Below are 22,832 nucleotides of genomic sequence, written 5' to 3'. Positions count from 1 at the left end.
TTTTCCTCAATTTTACCTTAAATTATCATAACTTTCAACTTATTAATTTAAATTATCAAATTTTCATAATTGGTTAAAATTCAAGTATTCATATTTATGAAAAACAAGATAGACGAGACGCTCTTAATGATAAGATTTTAATAAAGAGTGCAAATTATCAAGATCCCGTAGTTTAGGGTGCAAATTGAGAGTTTTGATAATTATATAAATGACTTGAGAAATACTACTATTTAATCATGTAAAAGATAATTTCTCCTATAATTTCTCAATTGCTTTATCTTTTGGGCATGGTAATTAACAGGATGTTGTTTACTTTAAGGTTACTAGCTACCCGTCTTCCAAACCGGACCGGACCCAGGTGATGTCATGATGATGGACTTTTGGTCCATTTCAGGGCTGTTATGGTCATTTCGCTGCTTATTACGGCAGGTAAGTGTTTCCTTTTTTTTTTTTTTTTTTTTTTTTTTTTTTTTTTTTTTTTTTTTTTTGGGTTCCATCCCATTTTCAGGCCCATTAAAACATCAAGCACATGTGGCCCAATGTAATATAGCCGTTAGAAGCAGCAGCATCTCTCAGTCTCACTCTCTCTCAAGACCTGGTCAATTTCTACCCAAACCGTTGCAGAAAACGTACCAAAACCTGAACTAGCCGTTGGGATAAACAACTCTGACCCCATTCTTCTTTGACATTGTTGTCCCAACCTCATCCTTCTCTTCCCTAAGTTCTCACTTCCTTTATCAGTCCCACCTCTCTCTCTCTCTCTCTGTATCAGTTATCTCTTCTCACTTATTTAGCTCTCTCCTCAATCTACTTTCATACCTAGGTTTGCTACTAGTTGAAGGAGACTAAAGGGAGAGCAATCAGAGATAATAACTCTCAGTTCTTCCTCCGTCTCTTTCTTCATATTCTTTTCTCTATCTCCCCCCCTCTCTTGTTCATGGACATTAATTGTCAGTTTAGGAGTCCATTTGTCACAAACCCAATACAGTTTCCATCAATAGAAACCTCTGATCGGTTAGATTTCATTCACGGGAAGAAAAATGAACGGAAGTATCATTCCCCATTGGGATACCCTAAAATGTTTTTCTTTTACACATTACTATTTTTTCAACTTCTTGGTTTCACTTCTCAGCTTGTTTCAGGCCACCAATGGGATGGCATCGTTGTCACCCAAGCAGACTATCAAGCTCTCCGAGCCTTCAAGCATGAGCTAATCGATTTCAAAGGCATATTGCGCAGCTGGAACGACACTGGGTATGGAGCTTGTTCTGGTGGGTGGGTAGGAATCAAATGCGTCAACGGACAGGTTATTGCCATCCAGCTTCCATGGAAGGGTTTGGGAGGCCGAATCTCCGAGAAGATTGGGCAGCTTCCGGCGCTTCGAAAGATCAGCCTCCACGACAATGTTCTTGCTGGCACTGTCCCTTGGTCCCTCGGGTTTCTTCCCAATCTTAGAGGGGTTTACCTCTTCAACAACCGGCTTTCAGGTTCTATTCCTCCTTCAATTGGTAACTGTCCTGTTCTTCAGACTCTTGATTTAAGTAGCAATGCTCTCACTGGGATAATCCCTCCTAGTCTTGCCAACTCAACCAGGCTATTCAGACTTAACCTTAGCTTCAATTCATTGACTGGTTCAATCCCAACTAGTCTCACTCGGTCATCTTCTCTGACACTCCTCGCTCTCCAGCACAACAATATCTCTGGTTCTATTCCGAATACTTGGGGTGGAACAGTAAAGAATACTTACCACCTTCAGGTCTTGACTTTTGATCATAATCGTATCTCTGGAACTATTCCGGTTTCTTTTAGCAAGTTGAGTTGGCTTCAAGAGATTTCTCTTAGCCATAACCGCCTTGCCGGGACCATACCGAGTGAGCTAGGGAGCCTCTCAAGGCTCCAAAGGCTCGATTTTTCATACAACTCCATCAATGGTAGCTTTCCTGCTAGCTTTTCCAACCTCTCCTCTCTTGTTTCCTTGAACCTAGAGGGCAACCACCTTGAAAACCAGGTCCCAGAAGAACTGGACAGGTTACAAAATCTGTCAGTACTCAACCTAAAGAATAATCAATTAGAAGGGCAGATCCCTGCAACAATTGGGAATATCTCAGGCATTAGACAAATTGACTTTTCTGGGAATAATTTTACTGGAGAAATTCCAGCCTCATTTGCCATGCTAGCAAACCTCAGTTCTTTCAACGTTTCTTACAACAATCTGTCTGGTCCCGTCCCATCCCTCCTTTCCAGAAAGTTCAATTCAAGCTCTTTTGCTGGGAATATTCAGCTGTGTGGGTACAGCTCTTCAACCCAATGTCCTTCTCCCCCACCTCAGAACCTTCCAGCATCACAAGGGAATTCGAAACCCCATCACCGCAGACTAAGCACCAAGGACATAATTCTCATAGCAGCTGGTGCCCTCCTAGCGGCTCTACTTGTTCTTTGCTGCATTTTGCTGTGCTGTTTGATCAGGAAAAGAGCTGCTTCGAAAGGAAAAAATGGTAAAGCCGCCAACTGGGGTGCTGCGAGTAGCTCTGAGAAGGCAGTCCCTGCTGGCACTCAAGTTGAGTCGGGAGCTGAAACCGGTGGAAAATTAGTTCACTTTGACGGCCCATTTGTCTTCACAGCTGACGATCTATTGTGTGCTACTGCCGAAATTATGGGGAAGAGTACGTATGGGACTGCATACAAGGCTACACTGGACGATGGTAATCAAGTTGCAGTGAAGAGGCTGAGGGAAAAGAGTACAAAGGGTCTCAAGGAGTTTGAAAATGAGGTTGCTGCACTAGGCAGAATCCGATACCCGAATCTCTTAGCCCTCAGAGCATATTACGTGGGACCAAAGGGAGAAAAGCTTCTTGTTTTCGATTACATGCCAAACGGGACTCTTGCATCTTTTCTCCATGGTAAGTTGATTCAGCAATCTCTTTAATTCCCTGCAATGATATTGAAAAAGTTAGGGATATGCAAATATTATGTTCTATCCCAATGAGGCATAAGGTAGACGCATTTGCTATTGTTCATGCCAAACCTAAAAACCTTTACTTTTTGTATGCAGCACGCGGGCCAGAAACCATCATTGAGTGGCCTACAAGGATGAACATAGCCAAGGGCATTGCACGCGGTTTACTCCATCTGCACACCCAGGTGGACATGATACATGGGAATCTCACATCAAGCAACATACAACTCGACGAGAAGACAAACGCCCATATTGCAGACTATGGCCTCTCTCGCCTCATGACTGCTGCTGCCAACACCAATGTGATCGCCACTGCTGGAACACTTGGCTACAATGCACCAGAGCTCTCAAAGATCAAGAAGGGCAACACCAAGACTGATGTATACAGTTTTGGGGTCATTATATTGGAGCTCTTGACAGGGAAATCACCCGGTGAGGGGGTGAATGGGATGGATTTGCCCCAGTGGGTGGCATCAATTGTAAAGGAGGAGTGGACAAACGAAGTGTTTGATTTGGAACTGATGAGGGATGTGCAATCAATAGGCGATGAACTGTTAAACACACTGAAATTAGCTTTGCACTGTGTTGATCCCTCACCAGCAGCACGGCCTGAGGTTCAGCAAGTTCTGGAGCAGTTGGAGGAAATAAAGCCAGAGCTGCCTGCATTTTCAGGTGATGATGGGGGGGCTGGAGTGCCATCAGCAGGCGATGATGGAGACAAATTCCCATCAGCAAGTGAATAAAATGGCTTATATATATAGTTGGGTTTCTTTTATTTTTTATAATCATTATATTATTAACTTGGGTTTATAGAAGCTGTGAGAGAGATAGGTACTGCTCAAATTCTTTTAATTCTCATTATTTTGAAGTGTATCTAAATACCAGCCCATGTGGGGTTGATTGAGAATAAGGAGTTGCTCTTCTTTTTTTTCCTCATGTAATTGAACTATGTATTCTTTCAAATTATTATTCTTTTATATATATATTTTTTTTGGAAACAAGTGAAACATCCGACCTCAAATGATAAGCAGATGTTTCTAATCATTTAATACCACATCATAAAATAGTGAAAGGATGATAAGTAGTTCACTCTGCTAACAAGACTTTAGAGAAAACATGTTAATGAAAATTGATTCAATGAAATTATAAAAGCTGCAATAGTTTATAATTTATGCTATATATATATATATATATATGTTGTGATGAGGACTAAAATCTTTTTTAACACTAACAAACTTTGATTTATAAGAGAACTTTTATTTTTTATTTAAAAAAAATCTAAGATGTGTATCAGTGTATGTATCCTCTCTCCTCTGTAACAAATCCGCAAGTGAGATTAAAACATCGGGGATTTAAGTCGTTTTAATTCCAACTGTTACAAAGGAACTACTACACGTCGTTCAATTTTAAGCCAAGGTGTTCTTCAATTTTCTGAGAAGCTCTCATCAAATCGTTCCTTCACTCCTCGATCGCATCTCTCTGTCTTTCTCTCTGGTTCTGCCATGGACGACCTTCCCGTGGAGAGGATAGCAATATCGGGCCCAACCCTAGCCTCCCTGATGCAACGGTTTTCCTCCTCATCAGGTCCCATCGACGGTCTCCTCTTCGGCCACGTGTCCCTCCTCACACCCTCAACCCTCTCGGACGATTCCTCCACCACCAACACCTCCTCCTCCTCAGAAACCCTAATCGCTACAGTCACCTCCATCCTCTCCTCCTCCTCCACCTCCCTCTCCTTCTACTCCCCTCCGGCCGTGTCAACCCTTCTCACCTCGCCCCTCCTCCTCTTCCTCCCTCCTTGGCTGGTTCTCTGCTCGCCGCAAATCTCCTCTCCGTCCCTCCATGCGCGAATTCTCCGTCTCCGAATCTCTCTCCTCTCTGCCCAACCTTTCCTTCCCCATCCTCAACTCCTCCTCCTCCTCCCTCTCCCCTTGCATTTTCCTCCTCCTCACCACTCCGATCCCTGACCAAGCCATACACACTCACGAGTACCGTGCGTACCAATTCCGCGCCTCCACTGAATCCTTCGACCCCAAGTCCGTCGACATCGTCAATATCGGCCCCGCGTTCCGTGGCCACTACGGCGCTTTTAGCCCTAACTCCAACTTTCCGTCATTGGCCTGCGAGTTGAGGAGTTCAGCCATGGTTGAGGACAAGAAGGACGAGGAAGAGAGCTCGAGTCGGGTTAAGCAGGCGGCCGAGGACCAGAGGCTTCTCGATCAGTGTGCCGAAGGGTTCGAGATCGGGAGATTGAGTCGGCTGATGGGTTCCGAGGCCACCAATTATACGACCGGGTTGGAGGATTTGTACGAGAAGATGCTCGCCAAGATCGAGAAATTGGCGAGGGAAGTGGAGTTGAGCTCTGCTAAGGTTTTTGAGCAGGTCGGATTTCGATATGTAAATTATCGAACAAATTAGGTCTAATTTTGAAAAATGAAGATGAATTTCGATGATGTTTCATTAATGCCGTTACTAGAATTGCTCAATTAAAGAATTATTGGCGTTGTATATACTTAACTGTGGAGAATTACCTTGATCATCGTCATACAAAATATATCATACCATTAGAATCTTGCAGGAAAATCACAATAGGAAGTTGAGGCAGAAAGCTGCTCGGTACGCTGGATCAGAGTAACTTCCATAGCCTTGGCGTCTATTTTTATTATTCTATACCAGGTAATTATGTTTCTCCTATTTGAGTTTTCGTTTCATGATTGAGTCAAACAGCGGGTAATTATTAGCGAAGAAATTATTCGGTACTGGAAGTTTGGATGATGGCGATTTAGGTTTCTTTATTCTCGTTTACTTTTACAAAAATCAGAGTGTATTTGAACAGACCATTATCCCAAAGTCCAGCTTTGATTATGCCAAATAACATGGTGAATTTTTGTGTTGACTAAGTTATAGTTTAGAATACTAAACACGATGCTTTGATTCAACTGAACAATACGCTATGTCTGATTTCAGGCCTGTCACTATGTTTTTCGGATACAGAAAGTGTTAATATCGTGCTGCTACATAGATGATCTAGTCAAAATGCCAGTGTTTTAGGTTCTGGATTAAGGGATTATCATCTTGATTGAGCAGTTTTCCGGTTGTGAAAAGATATCTAAAACAGATATTGTGTGTAGTCCATAAGCACCACTTAATCTGGTCAGTTTCAGGGATTATCTTATGCTCTACTTTGCATCTAGCAATTGTCTATGTGGAACAACCGTGCTCTCCTTGGGGAAGGGAATATCACTGCATCTAAAATTTTTGCTAAGGGGGATATTTGGTGCCCGAAATCCTGATGCAACTTCTTTTTTAGATTTATTTATTTCCTTTCTTTTTTATTGTAATTCATTATTATTGGACTTTTTGGGAGGGATTGGTGTTCGCATTGTTTGTACATGAGGTTTCCCCCTTCATGCTATTAGTTCTTTTTTTACTTATCCATAAAGTAAGTATTTGATGCCTGAAAACTATATTTGGGCCCTTTGGGGGGATTAGAGGGTACGGAGAGAGAAGCCACCATACCATAAAAATTGAATGCCTGAGAGGGAAAAAAAAGTGCTTTAGAAGTTTGTGCTTTTCTCCTTCAAATAATGTCAACTTGCTCTTGACTCAAATTCAGGCTTCTAAATTTGGAATTCACTTATTTCCATTGGTAAAGCTAATTAGGACTTCCTTCTGATCTTGTCAGCTTAAATGGAACTGCAATGATTGGTGGAGTTAATGGAATTTCAGTTCTCTTGGTTTTTCTATGATAATGGTCGTCACTTAGAAAGAAGTAGATAGTCAACCTTGTCAGTAGCTTTGCTTTTACTTTATTATGTGTTTTGTGGCTGGCTATGCCCGTTTTCATTATTTATTTTTCTTAAAATTTGTATGAAAGTTGGGGCTTGTGCGTTCAGCTTCTACTTTATGATTTTTCGCATTCTTCCATCCATGGTTGTGATGTTTGTCTTCTCTGCTGCTTTCCATTCATTTTAAGTTTTAATTTTGTGCTTCTATTATTTTAGCGTTAGAATTCAACAAACATTGCAGGCAACTCTTGCTGATTTTTTTTTTTTTTCAAGGGATTCTTGTTTACATGCTTGTGTGGGCTAAATGGGGAAGCATGCGCAGTTTTCATTTGATGACGAGCTAGAATTTTGAGAGCAAAAGGTTGAGAAGATGCGAGCCACCTTCACTGCCTCACTTTATCTTCTTGATTATATCTTGAAGCGTACTGGTAAGAGATCCTGGAACTGCTAGCAAGACGCCCCGCAGTTTGATCTGAGGGTGACATTTGAGCTGAAGATGGCTGATAACCACGGAACCACAGTTTATATGTCATTTTGTTGTGGTTTATGGTTCTTTTTATGACGAAGGATGGCATAATTTTGCCTATATCGTCAAGTCATGTGTGTTATCCTTTGCTTTGTTCATCTTTTGCTGTTGAAATTCCTTTTTTTTTTTTTTTTAATTTCCGAAATTCGTTCTGGTTTATCTGCTTGCTTTTTAACTGCCAAAAGAATATCTCTTAGCCAGCCCATGCTGTAGAGGATTAGAGTTGTCATTCAACCTGGGCCTGCTTGATTTAATGTCTTAATGGTTTCGAGGAATTTTTGGTGCTCACATGTTCGAGATTTCTAGCTCCCAAACATAAATATAGGAAATATTGTTGACGGTGATCTGAACTTCTGAACAATTTTTCCTCGTTTTGATCCATAGATAATATTTTATTTGTAAAGATCTAAGATACAAAAAGATGATTGCTAATGAAATGGACTGTATTTATGTAATGTAAAATATTAGATATTTTAGTTGTTTCATTTATGAACAAAATGTGAATATCTATGATATGACTTTACATATAGTAATGTTGTATACTATATTTTTATTTTACCTTCATTTCACTTTATAAACTGGCATTTTTCATTACTCTTAGATCATCTCTTAGTTATTTTTAAAAATAATTTAATATTTTGATGGGTAATGTCACTTCATTTGGAATGGGTAGTGTATAAGATTTTTTTTCTTATATAATATTTAATATTGAATAAATATAAAATGGCGAAAAAAAAAGAAACTTAACAATAAATATAATGGCTCAAATAAAACATCTAGGGAGAGGAAAAAAAAAACTGTGTACCAAAAGTTGGAAAGATAAGTTTTGAACGAGACGGAGGATTGAGAGTTGCTTCGACAAAGAACTTCAGAAGTAGTAAAGCACCGAAGGAGAGATCCGTACAGAATCTGATTGGTCTGAACTGAAACCACGGACACATCCGACGTTTTCAGGTCATTTTCCCTAAGAGTTTTGCTTATTGAAAAGGCCCAAACCAATGCCTTGAATAAGCAAAACATAAAGGTCATTGGTTCAAGGCTTCTATCTACAGTAAGAGCACTAGTAGTAAATTCAACTTATCTAAATTTCGGCCTAAATTTAGTTAGATTGTACAAAAATTTACTATAATGGACTCAATAAGTGAACAGTAATTTTAGTTCAAGATTTATTCACTAGTCAACTATGGCTAGCCCCTTGGACTGGTTAAATATTATTCACTATAACAAGTCTCTTCCCGTTGCCTGTTGTTTTTCTCATTTGCAAAAATACTATAGAAAAAATATATTTGTTGTGAATATATGACAGTTGGAAAAATATGATCATTAAAAAAATATATCAGTTGAAAGAATATGATCGTTGTAAAAAAAAAACCGTTAAAAAATTATATCTGTTAGGAATAATATGAACGTTAAAAAATTAATGTATACTTTTTTAATAACGAATAAATATTCAAATTACAATTAGAGTTAAAATAAATAAAAATGTTAAAATTAATATTTTGATAGAATAATGATAGATTTAAAAAGTGTTATTTAGTATTGTTAAAATATAATTAGCTAAATTTATAAAAATGAATTTTTCAATTAAATTTCGACTAAACTTTATTAAGTCTGCTACTAATGCTCGTGGTCACCCATGTTATGGGAATCATGGTATGTTGACAGTCTTTCAAGTAGCAAGATTTTGTTGGTGTTTTAACTTTATTTTATCGTCATAATGGATCCCAAAATTTTGGATAGTTTTACTATTTATAAGCTTGGTGTGTTAACCAATTATTTAGTTATGTCGTATCATCATACCACCTGATTATGAGATCCATTAGAAAAAAAAAAATTAATATTAAGATCTATTATTATTATTATTATTAGACCTAATCATTAATATGTTCAATGCTTGAAAAACAAGTTTATAAATAGATTTTTTTTTTTTCAAATCAAAATCCTATGCAAAAGCCAAATCCTTTTAGAGCACTCTCAATAGATTAGCTAAAGTTAAAAGATATTTTTTATAAATATAAGAAAAATTTAACTTTTGGTTATTTCATTCACATAAATCTTTATATTGGAATAGTTATTTTTTCATTATATAATAATAAAATAATAGAAGATGAATTTAATTTTGGTTATTCATATCAAATCTCTACATTAAATTATCCATTTATTCATTATATAGTAATGTATAACTAATAATTTCAAAAATATTTAATTTTTTTAATTATTAATTTATTTTATTTTATCATATTTTACTATTCTACCTATTATATATTAATTAATAATCATATTCTTATTAAATTAATATATCACTAACTCAAATTAATATATCAATTGTGATAAAATATGTAATAGAAAGAAAATGAGAGATAAATAATTAATAAAATATGTATTTGATGTATGTACAGTAACCTTTAAATTTAAAAAAAAAAAATTTGAAAGTTACTGTAGCTAAGTTTCAAATATTTAAAATTTAGTTAATCTATTATGAGTATATTTTATTCTTTAATAACTAAATACACAATAAATTTAATTTTTAACTAATTTACTGAGGATGCTCTCTAATACATGCACGACATCAACCAATAAAAGCTCACGACAATAGGGAGATTCAAATGGTGTCGGCTATGTTTATTTATTTATTTATTCAAATGGGCAGTTTTAGACAGAAATAACTATATAAATAAATGAAAAATGCAACTCGCAACCACCCGAGGAACCCCGCGACGCCGTGTCTGACGTGTTGAAAAGCAACCGGCCTAGTTACTGACACGTACTTGCTTGGACACAAACGTGTTGAAAAGCAAGAATAGCCATACATTTTTTTTTCTTTTGCTTTAATAAAAAAAAAAAAGAGTATAAAAAATGATCTTTTTCCCATCCTCTTCCACCCTAAACCACTTTACACACACGCGTCATGTCCACCTTAAAATGGAAATGAAACCAAGAATTAAACTTCACTTGTACAGAAGAGAGCTCTGGATGCCAAGATAAATAGCCACCAGCCACGTGTCTCAAATCTATCCGAGGTATGACACGGCAAGATAAATACGATAGCCACGTGATCACATGGTTACATAAATATAGCCTTTGTGGATATGCATACGCGGAAACATCGCAGCAACAGAGAGAGTGCCTGATGGCATGTTGTTATTCTCTCTCTATATATATCGATATCCTTTGTTGATCGGTTGACAGAGTTACTTCGTCTCCAAGGCAAAGGTCTCAATACCAGCGTTATCAAGACAAACAGAGCAAGCACTGCAAAACGCTACAACAAAGAAACAAATATCATATATACCTACCCAGAGCTTAGAACACGAGCTTCCACCGAGGCTTTTTGAACGAGTCCCCAGTCAGAGAGATGGCTCACGGGTTAGTCATGGCCCGTTTCCTTTTTTGGGTTATTACGATGTTAGGAGGCTTCTTCTTCATCATGAGTTTTAGTAGCACTTATTCCCCCATTTTTTTTTCTACGTTTCTTGATATTTTTCTATCTTATATCAGCGTACTTAACTGTACTTACTCGTGTTTGATGTGCTTTTCTTAGGTTTTTGTGTGAGGGTGGCAAATAGACCAACTCCCGATCTCTGTTTCTTGAACGTACTTGTCTGCTTTAATTCTTATATGTGGTTGATTTTCTTATGTATTTATTGTACATATGGATATGGTGTTCCCATGATTCCATATCTACTCCTCCTTCCTTGGTGGGTCCTTTTGCTTTTACGTATGGTGGATGGGACTGGAGGAGTCTCTAGGAACGATGAGAGTGGATAAACATCGAGTGCAGTCCAGGTTTGTTAAGGGTGGGTGCTTCTGACTTACTGCAGCAACTTGTTGAGATGGAGGTTGCGGGGTTTAATGAATTGGAGTTAATTTTTTTTTTACCCCATAACTCAATAGATGGTGTTGCTGTGAGTTCATACTAGGATTTTAAGGCTTATATGAGTTCTCTGTTTGAATTAGTTGCGAAGGTTTATAAATAGTAGAATAAAATATTATTAGAATATTATTTTTTAATATTATTATTGTTTTGAGATTTAAAAAAATGAAATTATTTATTATATTTTGTGTAAAAATTTAGGAAAGTTATAATGATGAAAGGTGAGTTTTCAAACTAAAATCAGAAAAAATAGGGCTTTTTTCACTTACTTGCTTACTCCTTTTTATTTGTTTCTTATTTTATCACTGAGATGTTTGGTACATGAAATATTCATTCCTTGTACCTTTGAATTAGTTTTGTTATTTATGCTAACACAACTGTTATTAGACTACTTTATTACTATTCATAAACCGTTCACTACTATTTACATATGATTTGAGATACTCTTAGGATCCGAACGGAGGCTAAATATCAGGATCAGTTTACCAAAACTAGATCTCTTTGAGAAAATAATTGTGCCTTCTAGTTAATCATTCCCCTGTTTGCTTTGATGTAATTGAGTAACTGAAATTTTCATTTTGGATTATTCATTCTATCAACGTCTACTTGATAACTAGTCCTTAGTATGGTCTTTTATTTTATTTTTAATTACAGATTATGCACTTAAAAGTAATTATAGGTTAATAGGATCCAATCTTTAAGCTTCATGTAGAACTATTTCTCTATCTCGTTTTGTTGGGGGAGTAGGGATGTCTAAATCAGCTTTGCACTTGTTACTTGCTGACTTGACATGGCTAATTAACGGATCTTTCTGGTCTATGATTGCAGGCAAAGAAGATTGCGGAAGAGACGCACTGAGTGTGATTCTATAGAGGAGACTCTAGCAAAGTGGAAGAAATTAAACAATGAACTTGATGCTGGAAAAGATGGAGTAGATGTGATACGTAAGGTTCCAGCTAAGGGCTCGAGAAAGGGGTGCATGAGAGGAAAAGGTGGCCCTGAAAACACACATTGCAAATATAGAGGTGTAAGGCAGAGGACTTGGGGCAAGTGGGTTGCTGAAATCCGGCAACCACTTAATGGGACTTATGTACCTTCGAGAAGGGGAAGTCGGCTTTGGCTTGGTACTTTTGACACTGCTGTTCAAGCAGCTCTTGCTTATGATGAAGCTGCAAGGGCTATGTATGGTCCTTTGTCACGCCTTAACTTCCCCGACCAAATTGCTGAATCAGTGTCTTCAGATACATCTAAAACCTCACCGACAGAGTTTGAAGCATCATTGGGTAATTCTGAGGTTGGTGAAGTTAAGGAATCAATGATTAGTCAACTGTCCACTGTAAGCAGGCTCAATTACTCTGAAGTTGCTGATGAGGAATCAAATGAACAACAAGGCTGTTCTAAGGTTTGCGTGTTTGAGGAACCAATGAAGCTGAATCCAAAACGTTATCAGTCTTGTGTATTCCACAATGTGGAGGAGAAACCTGATTTCTCTAAGGACTATTTTCCTCAGCAGGTGCAGAAGCTAGATGCTCACTTACCTAGTAGCAGCAGCTCGAATCGTATGCGGGTGCTACATCTGAAGGAGAAACTAGATTGCTTTAAGGACTATTTCCCTCACCAATTGCAGAATCTCGATGCTCACTTGCCTGGCAGCTCGAATAAAATCCAGGAGCCACATTTAAAGGAGAAACCTGATTGTTCTGAGGCCTATTTTCCTCACCAGCTGCAGAGTCCAGATGCTTACTTGCCTGGCAACTCAAATCATATGCGGGAGTTACATTTGGATGCGGATGGAAGCTTTGATGTCTTGAGGCACGACTGTGATTTTTGCTTATTGGAACAGTGTGGACAGTCGTATTTAAAAGGGAGTGTGAATCTGGATAGCTTGAGGCCGGATTATGATTTTTGCTTAGTAGAAGAGAAAAAATTCCTTGATTCAATGTACTCTGACTTGGAAATGCTTTTATGATAGATCTTTGCCAATAATTTTGTTCATGTTTTGGAGGACTAGGACCAGCAGCCGCAGCAGTAGTTTCCATTTTCTCCGAGTCTTTGCATCTATTTAGGTAGGGTTAGTCGCACCCTTTACTCATATGTACATCCTTTTTCTTCTTTCCATAAGGAGGTAGACAGACAGTATCATTGATGGAAAGCTTGAGCTGTATCAGAAATTAACCCATTCTTCTTTCCATAGGGAGGTACTTGAGGAACTTGATTGTTAATTTCCTCCTTTAAATATTAAATCAAGGTGTTTTTTTTTATCTGGTCATTTAAAGTTGTAACGTGCCATTTTGTTCAAGGAATCTAACATTTTATTTGGCATCCCACATCCAAATTCTGATAAATGCGATGCATTAAAATTTATATTTATATTTGGAAATACTAGTAATATAATATGATTCCCGGCCAGAGCTGATGGCCTATAGTCCGGTTTTCCAAATAGAAAATCTGGGTTCGAAGCACCCCCTATAAAATATATATATATATATATATATATATATATATATAATATGATTCTCGGAATAAAAATTCTCATATCTGACTTATTTCTAGACATCCTGCAAGAACTCTCAAACCAGGTGGTTGATTTTTTAGGCGGAAATGCTTTGAACTCTTGTCAGCTCAGCTTGCTGGGTATTACATATTGAAAATATTATTTGAAAAAGCATTCTTACAGCATGCTTAAATGTCCAAACTTCCCAAGAGAGAGAAATAGAACACCATACCATCACAGCAAGAGGACTTTCGGAATTGTAATTAGAAATAGGTACAAAAACTTTTATCAAATGGTGAGTCATGAGGAGAGCCTAACACCACAATCCACCCCTATACAAGCCCCATAATTATGAGCCCTAAATTAAATGAGTCTTTCAGATATTAAAAACTAAATCCTTCTAAGATCTTTCCAAAAAACCTGAAAATTTCTTTTACAATTACTGCACAAACCTTAATTATCGGAATATACATGTGTATACATATCTATGCATTTACCCACTTTGCAACTGACATGGTTGTAAAGAAAGAGCTCGAAGAATATACAACAAACTCTGATAGACATATGAATCTGATTAAGCCCAAAAAGGGAGAAAACTCGCCCTTCAAACCCTTGTTATGTTTAGCTACCTCCAATAATACATTGTACCTGCCTCCTCGTCAAACCAGCCATACTCGTATCCATTTAGTTGTTAGCAGCTGACAAAAATCCACTCTGATTAATGAATCCTTGTAGCTTCAGAACTGTTTAATATCCTGACCCAAAACTCTTGTGATTTGAGCACTGGTAAAAGGTTGCTTGATCGACTTCAAAACCAGGATTTCTTTCTAACAGCATAATGTTTTATGATCCTGATGGATCTCAAAGTCAAAACCAGATGGCAGAAATTTTGGCACGCAGAACATGAATCATATCTCCGTTTCTTGTTTCAACTCTGACCAGACCATTTTCCATGGTCCACTTCTAGTGCCCAACCTGGGGGAATTTTATCGAAAGAGTTACAGGGATGGAAGAAAAGAGTTGTCCGATAATAACAGGTGGATATGAATATACCCAAATATAAATCATCTATTCTGAAATTCATGCTCAAAATGTAAACTTATTTTGAGAATGCCAAAGACCTTATGAGCTAACCAATCTGCTTGGAATTATCGTGATAAAGTAAGCAAGATACACCCCCTCCCACCTTTAAAAGAATAAATAAAAGGAAGAAGTAATCGTCAAACAGCACCACGTAACAGTTGATACCTGATTTGTCCATCAATTATAACAATGCAATGACTTGACATTGCCTTGTATAGTCATGAATCAGAAATTATATTACCTCCAAATTCCAGCTACAACACGCAAGGTCATGAAGAGAAACAAACCCATCCAGACTCCAGCAAGACCAAATACTGGAGCAGCCACAAGTAGGAAGATTGAGGAGATCAATCCAACAAGCACCTATTTATCACAAGGGAGCTAAGAAAGGAGAACATATAAAATAAGCAAATGTCATTACAATAGGAATAGGGATGCACCATAGAGTAGGCAGCGTATCCGAAGTCTGAAACCCCATAGTAGAGCCCGTCAAGAACAAATGCTAAAGCATTAATTGGCTGTGATCCAGCTACAAACTGCAGACGAGCGACATGTTGGATATGCTCAACAGAATCATTTGTAACAAGAAATTACTAAATGAAAAAATAATAATTCTTGTCCAATATCATCAAGGTAAAAGAGGGATCAACCTAGGTTCCCTGCCCTTTTTCGCATTTACTAAAATTTAAAATAACCTATCTAAACTGGGAAGTGTCAAGAGCTGTCACCACACAGGTAAATTAAAATCTACAACATACTGTTTAAAGCTACGTACCGCATACTATCTTCACAGTCCATAGCCTGGGCAAAAAAGGTCAAAATTTACAGTGGGTTTGATGGGTTCACACTCTAACTTAACTGGACCTGAAAAGACTAAATATGCTGCCCTTACTCCATAGCATATAACTCCGAAAGACCACAACAAAAAGATCATTCTCAGCATCTACCCAAAACATATAAATGTGCTCAACTGGAAAAGGTTTCAGATTTTGTAGGTTCTTACCAGAACACCTGACCAGGCAATTTTCAGAACTTCCACATCTGTAGTGAACAAGCTAGAAAATGCCCCGAACCCAAGAAATAAAATGACAGCCAATACAATTCCTGTTCCTAAACCAATCTGCGTAAATTTAGAAGAAAAATAACATGAAATTATTATGTCAGTTCTCATATTTGTTCTTTTGGGACAAAAGAAAAATCAAAGTAGTTCAGAACAGTAATCATAGGAGATTGTTATAAACCTGAAGAACTCTGTAAATTACTTGACGTGCCTCTCCATAATTTCCTTGGGAGTAACCACTCGCAAGAAGAGCCTGTGAAGAATAATGTCATGTAAAGACGATGCAAAACAGATGCAACTATTGCATCATTAGTTCCAGCTTCTGTCTGCATTTGTGAATGCATCCTCTGTGCTCTGTGTATGTGTGCGCGCACATCTGTGCATCTTGATTTTATACTCTGCTTTTTTTGTAGGTGATTTTAGACTTGTTTTTTAGAAAGCTCTTGATTTTAGACTTTCCCAGAAGCTTCCCCAGACTAGCCAACAATTTGGTCTTCGGCAAATTTTACCACAATTTTTTAAAATGGATTCTTGAACATAAATAAGCTCAAAGTGTTTCTTAATGGCATAAAGTTATGTTTTCAAATAAAAAATTGGCAAGATTGGTGTGAACTTCAGGTGATATGTAGTAAGCAGAATGCACTTCCAAGGTTTTCGTCCATCAGAACTTCTGAAGTCAAACTTAGTATTCATTCATATATCTGATGTTCCAAAAATAGAAAAAGGTTTTACCAAAACTTCATTTCTTTTGTTGGTCATGACTAGTAGGTGCCTAAGGCAGGCAATAAACCAATTAGGTACACCTCAAAAGCATCTCCAACGGTTGAGATGAGATTCTAATCATCCAGGGAACTTATGCATGTCACAAAGAAATAATTTGACAGAGATCCACAAAAGCTGCCAAGCAACTCCTGATATATACTCGGTCAATTTTAAGGCATGCAACTTGATTATATCTGGGACATAGTGATAAGTCGATATGTAAGCTATACCTGACCAGCAAGTGCTAAAGCATCAGTCAGCAAAGACACTGCCAACCAAACCTGTGCACAAATCTGATAACCAGCCATAGGTATGGGACCCTCCCTAGCCGCCATGGATGTTGCCAATGTCATGGTTACAAGCACAGCTAGGGTCCTGCCAATAAGAAGCCCACCTGAAAAATGTAATAATCAGTACTAGTACACTCACTTGGTGTAGTATCTACTAATTAAAAAACTTCGCTTAGCATAAGGTAGCCAACTGAATTTCATTTGATGATAAGTGATAAGCCATGAAAGGAAACTACAGTACATTCCATAAAATTTAAATTCCATACAAATGCATAAACTCATGAGAGAAAAATTGATACTAGACCTGCTACCCATAATCTTTGATTATAACATTGATCCTGTTGAGAGAACAATATTGTGACTCAATCATAAATTCAACAAAAACACGACAAAGGCACATGCCTATATCAGTCAACAATTCAAAACAATAGCTCTCTTCTTTAAATTTTCCTATCATAAGGCTTCCAAACATTAAAGAGCAAAACAGTCAGACACCCATAAACTAGAAGTGTGCATACCAGATTTTAGATAGCTGGCAAGTCTTCTCCCATCAATGTTTGGAGAAATAAGCGAAATCTCCCCACTCAATTTCCAGAGAAGAATAAAAGCAATTAAATATCTGGGTGACATGAAAGAATCTGTTAGGAGAGAAAAGACTAAAGCAATATGCAACTCACAGAACATCAAACATCATAAAGTTTACCACATTATGACGTACTCAGAAATCACAGTAGAAATCGCTGCACCACTGATGCCAAGACCAAAAAGAAAAATCAATATTGGATCCAATAGTGCATTAAGCAAGTTACCAGCACCTGATATTCAAGAGTCCATCATCATCATGTATACTACTAGCAATCCCTTCATGAAAAAGAGAAAATGTACTTGTCGAACCTTCTTTTATGTGACCACAGGGCAATCTGATTAATGCATGTGTGTATACAGTTTATGTATGATCCTAACTAGTTGAAATCAATAAATTGATTGGTCGGTCAAGTGCTACTGCTCAATCAGAATTTTTTTTTTTTTATAAGTAGAAGCAATCTGTCACAACATATGTTCCAAAAGTTCTAGAAGTTTGTGATCCATTAAATTGTATCAGAATTATTTTTTTTATAAGTAAATTGTATCAGAATTATTTATGTGAGAAATTCTGTTCAAAGCTCATTTTCATGAATGCAAAAAGAATATAAACTTGAATGTATGAGTTCACGTAAACATATATGCAAGCCAGAAGCCACAACAGCAGATGTAAATGTGTTTGTTCAGGTACACACAGACCCAGAGAGAGAGAGAGAGAGAGAGAGAGAGAGAGAGAGGAGACATGCTGCAACTTGCCAATGGCATAAAGTGGTGTTTTTGTGTCCATAAATCCACGAAAAGTGCCTTGTGCAGCAAGTGCAATTACAATTGGTGGAGCACCAAACGCCCTAAGGGTAAGAAACTGCTCAGCTGGCACTCGCATTGGTGAGTCCTACAACCGATCAAACCTCATTAACACTTTCCAAACAATATCTTCAGTATTATATTAAAAAGCATACAAGAAAAAGTCACATCACATACAAAAGCTACCAAATATAGAAGGCACTGCATTGCAATAGACTAGAGGCTCCAATGAATAGGATTTACCATATTTAGGTATTCCAAGACAGGCTATGACAATTTCCCACATGATGCTCATTTAGAAATTTCACTTAAAAGACTCAAATTTGTGGTCATTCTTTCACCTAGAGTTCATTGCAAAAACGTCCCACTGGTTCACAGTGTTTCCTGATTTGCTAAATCCATTCCTCACCCACTTTCATATTCATCATTAAATTTCTATAAAAAGTTTACATCTTTTACTCTAGATGTCCAAAAATTTTCTTCAAAGAAAAAAATCTATACAACCTATCATGTCAAAGGAGAGACATTTGCATCAACAATTTCGTTACATGAATAGAACCATCAACATATATTTATTAAATTTAACAATGATTCTAAACATAATATAAATAGTTTGATAACAAAGTAAGCAATGGTAATTAAATTCATAATTAAGTTAAGTCTACGTACAACAGGTATACCCATGATATTCATTAAGAAACCAGAGCCGAATGAAAGTGCAACAGCTTCAGCAAGACCAATGCTAGCGGCAAGTGCTAAAGAAGTTGATACCGAGGGAAGCAGTTTCTTGCCTTCGCGCTCACCCATGCCATCTTAATAACAACCAAAAAACGGAACACCCCAATAAGACTAAAAACAAAAGGACACAAAATCAAAATCCTAGAAACTCAAAATGAATATTGATATAATATGCCAGACTACATTTAACACTTACCCTTGTCAATTTGATTGGAATCTTCAGCCGCTTTACCAACCAAGGCCTGCTCTTCGGCAACAAAGGACGTTGTGACGTTGAGTAATGGCACATTAAACAATTTTGACACCAAATTGAAAACTGAAACCGATACCCCAACAGCGGCCAGTTCAGCAGATCCTACATGAGAAAGATAATGAGAGGGAAAAAAAACTTCTTTTAGTGGTAGTCATCTAATGAGCAAGACGAAAACAGGCCATCATATATGGTGCGTATAGGAAATATGAAACTGAAATTGCACACGTCCTAATAAGCAAGACATCCCAGAACACCGTCCCAAAACTGGATAAGATATGCAACATTCCAATACTTAAAAAAGTACTATTAACGAGTTCAAAGACTCCGATTGTCCCAAAAAATGACTCAAAACACAAGGTTCCGAATTCACAATCATTCAAAGAGATGTCACATATACCACATCCACAGACTGAAGCGAAACAGAAGTACCTAAATGGCCAACAAAGGCTGTATCAACCAACGACGCAAGCGGGTCAGCTGCCAAAGCCAACGCAGCAGGCAATGCAATCGACAATATCTCCACCCCGAGCCCATCAAACTTAATCCCATCTCTGCAAAACCCCAAAATTAACTACCTCAAAATGAGACTCAGACCTTGGAATTGAAACCCAACGCTCAAAGCATTTCGAAATCGGGCGCACCTTAGACGAAGAAAAAGAGAAGAAAAGGAGTAAGGAATAGACGAGGTGGATGGAGGATTCGGGTCAACAGGATTACGCGAAGCTTCGGGTTTTGAGTCATCAAGGGGCGGAGTTTGAGTCTCTAGAGAGGGGCTGCCACTGTCAGCGTGCTTCTGAGTTGATGATTGGGGCACGGGTCGGAGACGGACGGGGCAAGTTGGGTTTCGGATGAGCGTTGGAGATTTAGATGAAGAAAAGCAATTAGTCTTCAGCGAGCGTAGGCAAAGAAAATGGTGAAGCGAGAGAGCAGTCGCCATTGTGAGAGACGAAGGGAGGAAGGGAGGGGGACTGAAGAAAGCCCGGCAACCATATATTTTAGCAGGTACTTTATCTACAGAACGTACTTACTTTATCGTGTGTGTACATATTTGGAAGGGGGAGTGCGTAAATATCGAGAGATACACAATACAATCCCTTTACATTGCATGTACTACAGTACTACGACCCTCGCTCGGCCTGTACAGCAAATCCGACAAAGCAAAGCTCGTACAATCTTTCTTGAAAAAAATAATATATATATATTTGTAATCATGAAGATATTTGTAATTATTGAATAGATAAAAATTACATAATTTTTTTAAAAAAATAAATAAATATAATATTTATATAAAAAAGTTAATTTTTTAATAATAAATTTCATATTTTTTTAAAAAAATTATACAATACTAAAACATTTTACGTACGATTATATGTAATATTATTTTTTTGAAAATCCATAGACGTTTGATTTAAGGAACTTTTGAGAAATTTTCATAATCTTTTTTTTTTTTTAAATATTTTGAGATGGGTTTGTTATTGGATTTTGCAAAACTAGATAAAAAATTTATTACGTATACATTATTTTTAATTGGCATGACTTGTTATGATTGACTGAAAATATCAAGAATACTTACTAATTATTTTTTGTATTGAGATTTGTGAAAGCGGATGGGTTATGAGAAACTCTTTGTGTTTGATTTTTTTTTTTTTTTTTCTTGACTTTTGTCTGAAATTTCGGCAAAATGATTGTATAAAAGTTAAATTTCGTTTTTAAATTAAAAGATGTTTAGATGATAGATTAATAATAATATTATTATTTTTTTAAGATTTGAAAAATTTTGTAGTTGTATGTCTAACCAATATGGGCAACCATCGTTTTCAAATTTTATAGTTGTATGTTTCTCTTGTTATTTTTCAAATTTTGGTTTTTTTGAGTTTGTTTTGCTATTTTCCCTTGTGTTTTAATTTTTTTTTTTAAATTTAAATACTTTTATTTCAAATGTTTTTTTAGCTTTCATACTTTTTATATAATTCTACTCTTTTGTTAAACATGTGCCACTTCTTAACTTGTATCATATAGCTTTGGGTGCCACATGTGACGTGTCAAAACTCTAAGTAGGGAAGAGATTAGAAAAATAAAATAAAATATTTATTTTATATATAAATCTGTTGGCATTATGATAATTTATATTAATAAATTGTTAATTTTTTATTGTAGGAAACCATAAAATAGTTGGTTGTAATAAAAATTGTCAACTTTGATAGTTAGCAATTGATTTTGGGGCAAGTCAAATATAAATAAACTTTAATCAATCCATATAATAATAAATTAGACATCATAACCTTAACCAACAAATTTTGTTTTAAGCTAATTTCAAGTTTATGCATTATATCAAAAATTGATGCCCCCGTTTAGCTTTGTTTACTTTCACAACTCATTTCATCTAATCATTACAACTTTTTCAAATTTTCACGTAAAATAAAATAAACAATTTAATTTTTTCAAATCTCAAAATAAAAATAATATTAAAAAAATATTCTAACAATATTTTATTTAATTTTAAACTTTCATCTCAACTCATCTTATCGATAAAAATAAATGAGGCTATAATCACTCGATAAATATTTTTTATTGGTATTGACTTTGAGTGTCCAGGACAAATTTCAAACTAATCTCATAGATGCATATACTTTATAGTAAAGAGTTTCACGACAATTTAAAGGAAAATACCTCAAATTTGTTGCTCCAAGAATGTGACTGCAAAATTTTGAACTCAGGAGCACTTCACCATCTTAATTTTAGGATCACTTGATAAAACGTTATTACAAAATCATGTTAGTACCTTTACAAAAGCAAGCCGTTAATGTAACACAATTATTAAGCCACATTGGCTTTATAATTTTTTATATATGAATGTAGTTTTGATAATTCGAAGAGATATAGACACAATATATGGACACTAAAGGATTAAATTTTGCTTGGTACGCGTGTAAATTTCAAGATCTGATAGTATATAATAATCCATATGCTATATTTATCTTTGTTTGAATCTTATTACAAAGATTTTACAAAAAACCCAAATAATGGAACTATATTTATGTTTTGTTCGAATTTTATCACAAGTTTTCATGAGACTCGCATATTTTTTATGTTTTTGAATTATGTGATATTTATATGATGAAAAAGTGATATCATCTATCACTTGGGCATCATGATAGAATCTGAATTCTGACATGGAGGTTTTTAAGAGAGAAGTTGAGTACAAGAAAAATGTAGAAGACTAGAGAAAAAGAGAGAACTTGAACATGTGTTTTGTGTTAAAATTGTGTATTTTTTTTTACCACCATTATGAAGTACATGTGAGGTATTTATATCAAAATTCAGAGTAAAACTAAGACTTCCAATAAAATGAAACTAATGTGTCAACATGGCAGCTATGCTATTTCTAGAGTTCCCCTCAAGATGGAGTGTGTATATAAAAAACACCCATCTTATAAAGAAAAGAATGAAACTGAGTAGAACCGAGAGTCTTTTTGAAAAAATCACCCAAGTGGTGGTGAGAAGTAACATTTTTTTTTTTTAAAAGAGCGGAAGGTCACATGTCTAATAGTGACTCCCTCCCATATTTATTAATAAAAAAACCTCACTTGTAGCGGAGGAATACTGTGATAACAAAACAAAG

The 22,832-nt window shown here is 36.3% G+C and overlaps 4 protein-coding genes and 1 long non-coding RNA gene across 5 annotated transcripts; 3 read left to right on the top strand and 2 right to left on the bottom strand.

Annotated features, from left to right (window-relative positions):
- The first annotated feature begins 679 nt into the window (after window positions 1-679).
- Window positions 680-3,957, top strand: LOC121266157 (probably inactive leucine-rich repeat receptor-like protein kinase IMK2). Its single transcript, XM_041169894.1, has 2 exons — window positions 680-2,900; window positions 3,053-3,957. The coding sequence occupies exons 1-2, from the start codon at window positions 938-940 to the stop codon at window positions 3,697-3,699; spliced, it is 2,610 nt and encodes an 869-aa protein (XP_041025828.1). The 5' UTR covers window positions 680-937; the 3' UTR covers window positions 3,700-3,957.
- A 407-nt stretch (window positions 3,958-4,364) lies between these two features.
- On the top strand, window positions 4,365-6,484 carry LOC121264421 (cell wall protein RBR3). Its single transcript, XM_041167580.1, is given in 4 exon segments — window positions 4,365-4,721; window positions 4,723-5,338; window positions 5,535-5,632; window positions 5,924-6,484. Coding segments are annotated over 3 exon segments (936 nt in total). The 5' UTR covers window positions 4,365-4,458; the 3' UTR covers window positions 5,592-5,632; window positions 5,924-6,484.
- Window positions 6,485-7,303: 819 nt separating this feature from the next.
- LOC121264422 lies at window positions 7,304-21,182 on the bottom strand. Its single transcript, XR_005940495.1, has 3 exons — window positions 21,170-21,182; window positions 20,870-20,875; window positions 7,304-7,421 (listed from the first exon to the last, which is right to left on the bottom strand). It is a non-coding gene; the product is annotated as an uncharacterized LOC121264422 (long non-coding RNA).
- LOC121264420 (dehydration-responsive element-binding protein 2A-like) lies at window positions 10,387-13,130 on the top strand. The gene is made up of 2 exons (XM_041167579.1): window positions 10,387-10,636; window positions 11,973-13,130. The coding sequence occupies exons 1-2, from the start codon at window positions 10,626-10,628 to the stop codon at window positions 13,111-13,113; spliced, it is 1,152 nt and encodes a 383-aa protein (XP_041023513.1). The 5' UTR covers window positions 10,387-10,625; the 3' UTR covers window positions 13,114-13,130.
- On the bottom strand, window positions 14,020-20,247 carry LOC121264419 (protein DETOXIFICATION 44, chloroplastic). The gene is made up of 13 exons (XM_041167578.1): window positions 19,852-20,247; window positions 19,640-19,761; window positions 19,154-19,312; window positions 18,889-19,031; window positions 18,172-18,307; window positions 17,552-17,648; window positions 17,352-17,452; window positions 16,774-16,937; window positions 15,963-16,034; window positions 15,725-15,841; window positions 15,162-15,257; window positions 14,963-15,084; window positions 14,020-14,613 (listed from the first exon to the last, which is right to left on the bottom strand). Exons 1-13 carry the CDS (start codon window positions 20,145-20,147, stop codon window positions 14,547-14,549), a joined length of 1,692 nt encoding a protein of 563 aa, XP_041023512.1. The 5' UTR covers window positions 20,148-20,247; the 3' UTR covers window positions 14,020-14,546.
- Window positions 21,183-22,832: the final 1,650 nt, after the last annotated feature.

This window comes from Juglans microcarpa x Juglans regia, chromosome 5D (assembly GCF_004785595.1).
Source record: "Juglans microcarpa x Juglans regia isolate MS1-56 chromosome 5D, Jm3101_v1.0, whole genome shotgun sequence".
Lineage (NCBI taxonomy): Eukaryota > Viridiplantae > Streptophyta > Magnoliopsida > Fagales > Juglandaceae > Juglans > Juglans microcarpa x Juglans regia.
Note: the sequence above shows the minus strand (reverse complement) of the source record. Positions and strands in the feature narration are given on the sequence as shown.